General features: G+C 30.6%; 1 protein-coding gene across 5 annotated transcripts in view; it reads left to right on the top strand.

Moving 5' to 3' along the window:
- The window catches only part of Egfr (epidermal growth factor receptor), a 155,330-nt gene that overhangs the window by 97,233 nt on the left and 45,445 nt on the right, over positions 1–12,652 (top strand). For all 5 annotated transcript variants that reach the window (XR_013880421.1, XR_013880423.1, XR_013880422.1 and 2 more), the window contains exons 2-4: positions 3,995–4,067; positions 11,036–11,129; positions 11,486–11,654. Coding sequence is in view for 2 of the 5 variants with exons in the window: in XM_080163438.1 (XP_080019564.1) it covers positions 3,995–4,067; positions 11,036–11,129; positions 11,486–11,654 (336 nt within the window). In the remaining 3 variants the exon portion in view is untranslated. The remainder of the gene's footprint in view (positions 1–3,994; positions 4,068–11,035; positions 11,130–11,485; positions 11,655–12,652) is intronic.

The raw sequence follows: 12,652 nt of genomic DNA, 5'->3' as shown, positions 1-12,652 counted from the left end.
ACCTACATATTGACAAAAATACATCTATTAAATTTATAATTTGTCAATTATACACCTACATATTGACAAATATACACCTATTAAATTTATACCTACTTATTTATCCATAATATTTAATATATCTATTACATATAGAAAAATATGTGTATAAACCCACTTTAATGTTGTAGCATTATACATACCCCTTGATTTACCCCCTATTTCTCCCCTCCTCATATCAGATCTGATTTTTGGATTACTGATTAATATTACAAAAAGTTACAATATTTTGAGCGAAGCATCTTTATAACCAAGTCCTAAAAATGTCAGTATGTCCTTAAACAGAATTCTGTATTAAAGAAGTTTTGTTACAAATTTACGTATAATTTTGTCTAAACTTATATATTAATTTTTTGTATATTCAGTTCTGACATTCTACAAGAATTATTGTTTGTCACTCGTAACTGTTGAAAACCATGTCCTTCTTGTAATATGGAATATTCCAGTTTCTATTTACCACGGCATATTACAATCTGTAAACCAGTGCCTGTACCTGTGACCGTACCTGAAACTGTACCTGAACCTGGACATTCAATTCCAACGTCTACACCTGTACTTATATCACCACTAGATCCACTATAATATCCAATATTTGTTTGTTACCTTCTTTTGAAAAGTTTAGAATTATTGTTGTGTAGATTGATTTAACTATTATTAATAGTTATAAGGTTTAACAACTTGGTCAAAATATTTATAATTAATATTGATTTAAAAGTAGGTGTATTTTTGTCATCAAAAATGTGAATTTGACAGCATACTTGAATTTCATGGGTGTGAACTTGTCAGTAAAACTGTGTTTATGGCAGCAGAATGGTGTAATTTTGACAGTGGATAAAAAAATATTGCCAAAAATACAGCTAAAAACGAAATTGACAAAAACACACCCAATTTTTGTCAAAAACACAGTGGCTGTACTTTTGCTAGTGGTAAAAGTGGCAGCACCCCGGTAGTTTGTTACGTAAAACATTTGAATATTCAAAAAAACAAACAAAGATTTTGTTTTGATAAACAAACTAAAAGACAGTTATCCACTTTAAAATAAGTTTTAAATCGACTTTGATGGCGGCTATGACTGATATGACTATATAATTTTTATGTTAGTATTATTACTAGCAATGAATAATCTATTTATGACATGTTGATAAAATAACAACATTAGACTTAAATGTATGAAAGAATATGCTTCTTGTTAGCCAATTTTGTTTTTAAAATATGTTTTTTTAAGAAGATAAATATTACATAGGTTATTGGTTATCTTAAAAGGAAGTGATTGGCTCAATCCTTTATTTTGTAAGTGGACCATATTTTTAAAAATCTCTTTGGGGCTCTCATATTTAGGGGCTTCTCCAAGGGCCTTAATTAACATTACCTTCATAAGAAAAGTTTTGGGGTGGAAAAGGGTTGTATTAAGTGGTCCACTGTCGAAAAAAAGTTTTTTTTTTTTCCAAAATACTGTTTCTTAAACTTTTGTTTGTCGTGAACTTTATTTATCTTAGTTTAAAACATCTTTTAAAGGGATTTGTCATTTCGTAAAAAATTAATTTTCATTAGATTTTCCTCAATTTTATGCGGAATTGTTTATTTCACACGTCCCCATAGTTTTATAATAACGTTTTCTTATTTGTACCTTATCAACTTTAGGGACTTTTATTGCATTTTCATTGGTTGGTTCATAAAGTCTAGTGTCAAAACGTTTCAACCACTAAATGTAATCTACATAAGGGGCATTTTTGTATATCGTCATGGGGATGTACATAAATTTATCGAACATTGACTTATCCCTTTATATCCCTGAATTGTCTATTGTTATCTGTATATGGAAATATTCCCATTACGTGGTATAGCTATCAACTTGCAAGTTAAAGGATTATTTTTGTCACATCTAACTGTTTGAGAGAGGGATATGCACTTACGAAAAAACTAAACAGCATTCATCTTTTACACAAATTGGTTGATTTCAATATTTTGATTGGTGGAAAAAGTTTAGTACTTAAAGAAATCTTGTCTATATTACTCAGAAGTTTGTAAAGGCCCATTTAATTAGGATTAAAATTTAAATTAGCTTATGTCATTTAAAGAGCCCATTGCATTTTGATTACAGGATTCTTACAAAAGTACCCCCCCCCCCCCCCCCCCCCCACTTTAATTGTGGTTAAGTGCGGGCTATTGCATTTAGAACGGAAATAATAAATAATATTATTGGGGGCTGTAACAGTATTTTTATGCTTCCTTAAAGGTCATTTATTTATATATCTTATTAGGGATAAGACACATTGGCTATAAATTGATGTACAACCCGCTAAATACCTTTTGAAATAAGCAAGACTTTGGGTACCACTATAATTTATAGTCCATTGTCCCCTCCCTCCAAGGTTGTTACTCAGATTTTACAAATCTAACTACATTTATTTACTTTGTATTTTTGTTAAGAATATTTTTAAGCTTTCTATATAATAGATTGATTTATTACAGATCATCTTTTTACCCCCATATAAAACTTAACAACACAAATATTTCCATAAGTTGCTCAAAAATTAAATGTGTTAAAAAAGAACAGTTGTCTGTTTATATTAGTAATGTATCTTGAGACTTGTTTACAAAATGTGATGTACAATTTTAGGGAAGCTAGTAAAAGAGTAGCTTTGTTACTAAAACTACCCTCTACTAGTAGGCAATAAAACATAGGATATGCGGCTATGAACAGGAGAAACACACATACAGACGATTTCTAGTTATAGAGTAGCCTTGCTACTATATAAAAATACCCTCTATTGGTAATAAAACACAGGATACACGGCTATGAGCAGAAAAGAAGGGGAGATGGACGTTTAATTTTTATATCATAAAACATTTTCTTTTATTCTAAAATTTTGTTCCCATACATATCCTATTGGTGGATAGTGGATACACAACGGATTTACAAATATGCGCAATTAATTGACAACTATTAAATCTTTCTTAAATCTTTTATATTAAATTCTCACTTTTAGATTAGCATTCGTTCATAACCGGATTTTACTTCTTTCTCCATTCGAAAAACGTATGAAATCCACTAAATATTAAATAAAAGTAAAATTAATCTCCATAATTTAAAGTTACCTAATTTGTTAAGATTTAATTTAGTACCTCTCGAATTGAGACAAAAAAGTAAAGTAACAAAGCGATTTTATAATATTAATATTATTTCAAAATATGAACTCAAAATAATACATAAAAAAATACCCCCTTTCCTTCTAAAAAGGAAGTGTATCACTCCCCCCCCCCCTCCCTTGTATGTCCATACTTTTTTTTTGACTGCCTATGATTAATGATAGTAGTGTAAAAGGTAATTTTCAAAGGTATTTTGATTAGATGGCCACATAGCAGCATTGTGCATCAGTATTACAGGCATTTGGCATCCGGAAAAAAATATTTTCCCGATTTTTCGCTTGTTGAAAACAATTTTGATTGATACATTTCTTTATCAACAGAGAAAAGAATAATATATTATGTATAAAAATGTATTTTTTTACCGATAGAAAAAGTAATAGCAAAATATTTTTAAAAAGCAGCTCGTCTAAAAAAAATCATAATTTTATGGTTGAAAAATAACGTATACCTTTAACACCTGACTCCAATATTTTAAGAGCTACAAATAGGTAGCATAAAAAGCTACTCTCTTTTAATCATTTATATATTGTTAGGGGGAGTGAAAATATGTTTTTTTTTTGTGGGGAGTGTTGGGGGCAATTGCGATGGAGTAAATTAAAGTTTATTTCAATTAACTGAAATAGGTAAATATTTTAAAAACAAAAAGACGAAAATCTATTTTTCTAAAACCTTTTCGACAAGTAAAAAATAACTTATCATTCTATTTTTATATAACAAAATTATCACTGTACCCTCAAAATGATTTTTAAGCTGTTGTTGAAAGATCAAATATCCCAAAATACTAATATATTATTTTTATTTTCAGTATGTATTGGAACGAACGGACGTATGTCGGTGCCATCGAATAAGGAACACCACTACAGGAATCTCAGAGACAGGTCAGCATTATATTATTGAATTATACAGTAGATGCGCTTCTAAAAATCGCAATAAAAGGGTTAGTTTTATGTAGAGCGAAGTATTATTTTTATTCATATAGGCAAGCAAAAATAATGGATGTATTATTACTTGGATATTACTTACACCACATTTGTATATTCTATAATAAAGTGAACTCTGTGGAGGGCTAAAATAACGATCTCCCCCCCCCCCCTTTGATAAACGATAAATGCGGGGGGAAATTGCAACCAAAATTGACGACAATTTTTTTCCTGTTATATATCATCCACGTATTCGTATTTTACTTCAATTGCAATTTAGAATGACAAAGGAACAGTAAAATTTGATATAGTGAGATAACATATGGGCTATATAAAGACAGACATAACTATTTATATAGTAGCTACGCTACTAAAAAATATTTATTGATTATTTTAATGCTACATTATGTTGGTCAACTAGGTAACTTTCTAAGTAAGAATTCGACATGTTTTTACAAGCACTGCAAACTTTTTACGACCTGATTTCATTTCAGATTATTATGATGCCCATTTTTTTTTGTAATAGTGCAGCTTTGCTATAATTGGGTGTGTCGGAATGACGTACGTACGAACGTACGTCCGAGTACGTCACCGAAAATGATCTACATTTTCTCTATAAGATGTTGATCTTTTTTTGATGGAAGTCTGATCCTTCAATTCATAGTTACTAAAATATTGATTATTAAAGTTGCCTTTAATAAAAATAGAGAATTGCAGTTAAATAAAAATATTATTTATACTAATTTTAAACATGTTATATAGTTGTATGAATCATATTAGTAGTTTTTTTTTGTCTGAGGCAAAAGATCTCGGAACTGCTGGTCTGAATAGGTTATGCTTTTTTAAGAACCTTTTAAAAATGTTTTGATATTTAAATATTATTTAAGAAAATTTCTCCCTCCCCTATCTAATCGGAACTTGAAAATATTAAACAATTTTGTGATCAGATTTTCCTGCTTGATAATGTTTCTAAACTTCTTTAAACTCATATCTTAGTTTCATATCTTGTTCTCAGGGAAGCTAGGTTGTAGTCATTCATATAATTAGTTTTTTTTTTAAATGGAAACTTGAAAATTTTCTTTGACTAAAAAATTACTTGTTAAATGATTACTTTTTGAAGCAACTTTACTCATTAAATACTTACAATGGAAATATTTCTTGGAAGTTACACCAGATTTTATGTCCTCTAATAAATAAAAATAAAAATAGCTGGCTAAAATAACAATTCCCCCCTTCCACCCTCTTCACCAAATCTTATCTCCTCATACTGGACGCAAGAACTGACGATTATATGATGTCCTTGTTAGCGACCTAAATTGACTACCATTTTACCCTTTCATAAGTAATAGCTATCTACGTTTATTTTATTTCCATTTTACTAACCGTAGAATTGTACCTAAATCATAAGAAAAATTTTCCTCATAATTTTCGAGCATACCTTATTCCTGACTTTATAGGGGGGACTAAAAAGGGTAGGTAGTAACATTTAGAATTGCAAAAAATTATTTCGCTAAATTCTTCAGATGCCTATCTGCAAAGACAAGAGGTTGGTACAAGGGGGGGGGGGGGAGAGGAGGTTATATAGCCCTTGTAAATATGTGGTAGGGTAGAAAGGGGTAAATATTAAGATACTAAAAATCAGAATGTCTAAGTATGTTCTTTAATATCTCGTTAATAGGTGACTTCATAGAGTTTATCATTTCAGGGGAGTTTCATACTTGTCCCCTCTTTCCTTACGGTTGAAAATAGGTCCATCCCTCCAAAAATGGTAATTTACCCCCGGCTACCCTTAAAAAATAAAAGATACCAATAGTAGGATCATATAAGCATAAAAGTTTATTTAAACTTAAGCATTTTATGGTTAAGGATTTTAAATGGTTTTATTTCAACATTTTAGAGATATTGAGTGTCAAACTTCTGTCCAACCTTAGTTACAGAGTAGCAGCACTTCTAAAAATCTAGCAGTTATAGCTTTTATCAAGAATTGATGAAAATATGATATGGTATCTAAAATACGAACCATCCCCTCTTCAAATCCCCTTATTTTACTTGTAAAGCAAGGTTAATATACTTAAAGACAACATATTTAGTCTCAATAATGATCATTTGACTATTCTAACAAACCTAATAAATTCGCAAACTTTTTGTAAAAAAATCCATTAAAAGTTTTGCATATATTCTAAGAATTTTGAAGTAGATATACACTGTAAAAATTAAACTTATTCGTACTAAATATTTATTTCAAATATTTGGCCACGATTTTGAGTATATTGCTTGGCAAAATTGCTTTAATTGCAATTTGGGCGCAATTTCCCCCCCCCTCCCCCTTTTTTTATTCACTTGTCTTTCTACCTACCCATAAAAAAAATTATAAAAAAAATTTCTATTTGATTTTAATAGTTACATTTAAATACAGTAAAACATTACATTTTAGAGATTTTCTCAAAATTATATTTATATGTATAGTTAACTTTTTGACCTATAGAAATATAATCAAAAAATTACCTATATAAATTTTCAAAATAACACTTTTACACCTTTTTGAATGTAAATAAACGTAAGTAAAGGTTTGGCCGGCCTAAAATTACTCCATAAAAGCTGTCAAAGTAAATAACATCAGAATGCACCCCCCCCCCCTAAATAAGAATGACAACATCCATTAGTAGAGCAGCACAAAACATCCTGGAATGGACAAAGTGGGATATATATAAGATTTTCAGTTGCCATAACAAAAAATAAAGATAAAATATGCAAAAACCTTTCATTAATAAGGTTTTTGTCTTTTACAGCATGGCCGAAAGACAGACGGACAAAACAATGTCATAGGAATCTATACTGTAAACTTCAGCTGTCTTTATTAAATAGCAGCCAAGAAAATCACATTACTCCCATAGCATTACGAAAGGACTGACGAAAAGTAAATTATAGAGTAGCTTCGCTACAAAAATATGTCTATTTCTTACCCCCATCTCCCCCACCAACGACGGCGTGTCATAATAAGTTTGGTAAAAGTGAAACACATCAATTTGAGCAGAAAAATGGCAATTGTTTAGAATTGTTTAGCAAGATTGCGAAAATTGGTTCGACCCGCGCGGTGCACTGTGACCCTTGTATAACACAATGCTCCATCATGTGGTCAAAATTTTCTCTTATCAAGCAAAAGAAATTAGAGTGGTTCATTTTGGTTTATGGTATGGAATTTAATGGCCCTTTACCATGTACAGTTTCACATGAGACTAATGCTAATGGTCCTGTGAATAAAGGTTTAAGTGTTACTTTTTTGGATTTTCAGCCGTTATCAGTATAAGAGATTTATATACATTCTAGAAATGCAGACAAAGAAAACTAATATCTGTTTCGATATTTTTGTCAATATATTTTTAATTTAACTCATTGTGATGCATATGTATATATCTACATACTTTTCAAGTAAATCAATATATGCATCATTTACACGAAAATGTAGTAAAAATTTTGCCAGTATGGTTTCGAAACCGATTTAAAGCTGCTGGATTAGTACCGATTCTAAGCCATATTGATAAATCATGTATTATAGATAATTTTTCACAAATATTGAAATTGAATCATAAGATTAGTACCAGTTTTGTTATTTTTTTTAATATCTGCGGAAAGTTGATTATAAAAATTGTCATGTCAGTAATACTACCATGTCTTATGTGTTGATATGATAACAACATGAAAAATGAGCTCTGTTAAATAGCTTTTCTCTAAAGATATGTAGAATATGAAACAAAATAATTTCAAAATACTAAATGAAAAACATGATGATAATGTACAATTTTAAATTTCCATAATAAATAAGGAAAATATGCTTTAAAATTGGATATTTTGTGCTCAAACTCAATATTTTTAGGTTTTAGCCTGTCAAAAAGGGTTGCCATAAAAAATATGGAACAAAAATATTTGTTTTATGCGAATTTATAACTTTTTAGTAGTTGTGTCTTGTACGGATTTAAAGGGATAAGACAATGGCCGATAAATTTACAAACTTATCCAATGATGCTACACAAAATTACCCCTACTGTAGATAAAACTTTGTGGTTGAAATGTTTGAACACTCAACTTCTTGAACCAACCAATCAATAAAAAGTTCAATAAAAGTTTCTGAAGTTGTTGAGCCAACGAATAAGAAAACTCCATCATAAAACTTAGGTGACCAGTGTAATTAACAGCCCAATGTCCCCTCCCTCCGTGAGTGTCTCGTCTATTTGATGACAGTTTAATAACTTAACTATTCATGAAAGTTGTCATCCTTGTTCACCCCTCAAAGGGCCTGTTTGATTTTTATTGGTGGGGTCTTGAAACGCATAGAAAGTCTAAAGATTCTGGTTTAATTTATTGGCACAAGAAAAAACTTTATGATGTGTATGCAAAATATTTTGGTGTATATTCACTTCCGCATATGTTTCATATTATTAAATCATAATAATTGCATATTATTTCAACAGCACAAGTCTTTGCATCACCCACTCTTTATTTTTGCTATTGTGTATTTTTTTTGCGAATATGAATCACTAGGTATGCGATTGTGAATCCACACCCAATATTTTAACCATTATTAGCCATTGCGGCAATTAGGGAGGGGTGCTACATTTGAAAATAATTAATTTTAGTAACTTTAGTATTCAAGATTTTTTTTTTTTTTTTTGGAATATTAGTCCCTAAACCCTAGAAAAATATTCTTCAATGACATTTTGTCTTAACTTAGTGCACTTACTCAAGCCCCCCACCCCCCACAAAAAAATGAGGAGAGGGTGACGGGGTATATTGGACAAATGCAAAATAGCATTTACAGCCAAATTGAAGTTTTAGGGGGGTTAAATGTAATATGGGAAGTACGACGATTTTTTTAGGAAAGATAGTAGGGGGGAGGGGGGAGTTTAGACCACATGCACAACATAACTCAATACAAAATTGCATATAAAAGCTTATAAGATGCTTACTTTTAATTTTTGAATATAGTTTGAGCATTTTTATGATCTATCTTAATTAAAGATAAATTTAATGCCCTAAGATTGTAGCTTCAGCGCTATAATTTATTTAGAATATATATTTAACAAGTTTGAAAGCATTCATAATTACGTATCTTCAATAAATTAAAAGAAAAAATATATTACAATTTTAGAAGGTGAAGCTTATTTGAATATTCTAAGACTATTCTATCTTGCTAATTATATACCAGCAGTTTATGGACGCACATACAAACTTAATTATAGAAAAGGTTGCTTTAATCTATAATACAAAGTAGAATGATGTCTGTCCGTCCGTCTGTCCGTCCGTCTGTCCGTCCGTCTGTCCGTCCGTCTGAAGCTTGAGATCTCGGTAACCACTTAACTGATTGGATTCTACTCTTCAGGGTATATACCTATTGGTCCTGTGGTGGTTTTAAGCTATTTTCTTGGGGGGTGGGACACCCCCAACCCCCCCAAAAATGAAAATTTCCCCCCCCAAAAAAAAATTTTCATATTTTTTTCTAATTTTAATGTTTTTTATGTTTTTATATATTTTTATATCTTTTTATATATTTTTATATCTTTTTATACTTTTTTATATTTTCTTTATATTTTCAATTATTTTTCTTCTTTTTAAATTTCTTTTCTTCTTTTAAACTTTGTTTTATCAAATTCAAAAAGATTGTGAAAACTTCCTTCTCCTGTAGGGGCGAAGCCCCAAAAAGGCTAATGGCAAAGTAATTTTAAAAACAATAAAAAAAAAGAAAAACTCAAAGGTTTTAAATAATATAAATCATTATAAATAAATATAAAAAGTTATAAAGAGTTATAAAATGTTATAAAGAGTTATAAAATGATATAAAGAGTTATAAAATGTTATAAAATACAGAAAATATCTATAAAAAAAATGTAAACAAAATTTTTAAAATTCTCCCCTAAACCTTTAGAAAAAAGCCCCTAGAGGCTAGGGGCGAAGCCACTAGTAATATATAATATGTATGTAGGGAAAATTTGCAGGGTTTTATTATGTTCGCAAAAATTTTATACTTGCAAATTAGCGAAAAATCATAATTACAAATAAGATAAGGGAAGTAAGGTTTTTCCAGTGGACATTGGACTGTAAATTACACTGGTACCCAACGTTTTATAACCGCGTTTATTGGACAAATATTTTTTTGCGGTGGTGATTGTTCCCCCCCGAAATGTGCAAAATTAAAGTTGGTATTGGTTGGGTCTGCAATTTAGTTAGATGCAAAATGCCCGCAGCCGTTTGCAAGCAATCATTTCAAAATATGTATATATATGTATGTGTCCAGCAAGGGGTAGGGAAAGGCTTTCTGAAAATTTAAATAACGAATAGAATCAATGACGGCAATAGTATGATTAGGTTGAATGCTTTGGCATATAAACAAGCGTTTATCATTATGCACAGTAAAAATTTTAAAGCAAAGGTCATGCAATTAAAAGGTTGTCTGTTATGCTACATTAGAAAATTCGCTGATAGGCCAAGATTAAAATTCCCCAACGTTCATAGTCATTTCATAATATTATACCCAATTTGTTTTTCAGAATACTGTTCTCTTTTTGCCACAAACACACGCGTAAACGTGTCTCTTGTCTATTCTACTACATGTTTATTTATATTTTAGAAATCCTAAAATTAACCTAATTTTTTAAGTTTAAAAATGTACTAAAGGGGTACTTCCATTGAAAAGTTCCTGGTATATTACTATTATAAACAAAAAGTAACTATATATCGGATAAAGAATATGTGGATAAATTGACATGGGAAAATTTCGTTATTTTAGCCAGCTGCAAGTATCTCTTTGTTAGAGTACACGAAAATCTAGTGCAACATCCAAGCAATAATATATCGATTCTGTATATATCTTTGAATGAATCATTAATTTCTTACCTGTAGTTTTCAAATTGTAATCAATATTTTTTTTTCAGGTACACGAATTGTACATTTGTGGAAGGAAACCTGGAATTGACCTGGCTACTGGACACAAACTTGGATCTTTCTTTTCTACAACACATCAGAGAGGTAGAGTTTTCTTTTTATTTTCTGGTGTAGAAATATATAGAGTTGGTTATTGTTTTTATTAGCTAAGCTATTCTACTCTATAACTCTTGATATGACTGTCTAAAAATTGTTTGGTGACTCAAACGGTACAGGAAAAGGCATCGTATTATGCTAAATAAAATAGGTATTTTTATTTAGAAAAAGCCTTCCACTTATCCAAAGTAAAGAATCACATATTCTAAATAATTTAGCATTTCTTTATTTATATAAATTCTAGCAGGCATGTGTTAGGCTCAAATTAGTTTTTCAATGGTTAAAATATCGGCCTTGAATATTATCAATCTTTTGTGTCAATTATAACTACTTATTTTTACCAGGTAACTGGATATGTTCTTATATCCCATGTGGACGTGCGAAGAATTGTGTTGCCCAGCCTCCAGATCATCCGGGGCAGGGACCTCTTCAAGCTGAACGTGAAGGAGGAGGCCTTCGCACTCATGGTCACCCTCTCCAAGATGCATAATCTGGAACTGCCCGCATTAAGAGGTAAGGAACCGTTTTTTTTTCAAGGTTTGGAACCTTGTAACATTAAGTTTCATGTTAGATTTCGAACCTTTAATGTCAAGTTACAAAATATAACTGATATTTATTATTTAACTTTAGCTAAAACTCATGCAATTCATGCAAAAACAAAGTAGATTTTAAAATAAACCAGTAATGACAATCTATAGAATAAGGGAAGCTAATATCTTTAGAACTCAAGTTGCCTGTTTAGAATCTTGTTTTTTATCTTGTTTGATTGTCCAATGTTTTTCTTGTTTTCTTAAATAATAAAACAAGAACTATTATCTACATAGGTAGTTTGATATCACTAAATAAAAATAGCCTTTTTTCAGTAATGGTGGTTTATTCATTTTACACTAGCGTTTGCGCCCCTGGCCTCTATTGAATCTGCCTTTAAAGGGGAAAGAAAGGGTCAGAATTAAAGAATAATAGGCTAATATAGCCTAATTCCATCCCAAAAGTCTAAATTAAGATAGCCTTAAACCATAAGCCTATGTAATGCTTACTAATAAAGTTACATTTTAAATCTATTTATGCGAATGTGGGTTAGAAGGTGTTATAGAAATGCACCGCATCCCAAAAATATTAGAGAATAGTTATTTCTCGTATCGTATTATAAACGGCTTTCCGCGGATATAGAATGTACAATTATAAGATTAAAACTAGTTTTTTTAGCCCCGTGGTGCCGAAGGCACCGGCTAAAAAAACTAGTTTTAATCTTATGATTGTACATTTCTATATTCGTAGAAAACTGGATATAATACGATGCTAGACATAGTTTTTTCGTATTCATGAGAACCGGTTCCTATCCACCGGATTCAAATGAATACGAGAAAGAGTAATATATTATTTTATTGCCCCGACCTGACCAGGGAGGTAAAGATCAATGACAGATTAATCTACACACCTTTCTCCTCCCTATTGCCATTACATGCCACTATAAACTAATTTCTTTGGGAGGGGGGGGGGGGATTTATTTT

The sequence above is a fragment of the Acartia tonsa genome, chromosome 6 (assembly GCF_053477335.1).
Source record: "Acartia tonsa isolate MP-2025a chromosome 6, ASM5347733v1, whole genome shotgun sequence".
Taxonomy (NCBI): Eukaryota; Metazoa; Arthropoda; class Copepoda; order Calanoida; family Acartiidae; genus Acartia; species Acartia tonsa.
This window is presented reverse-complemented; position numbering and strand designations above follow the sequence as displayed.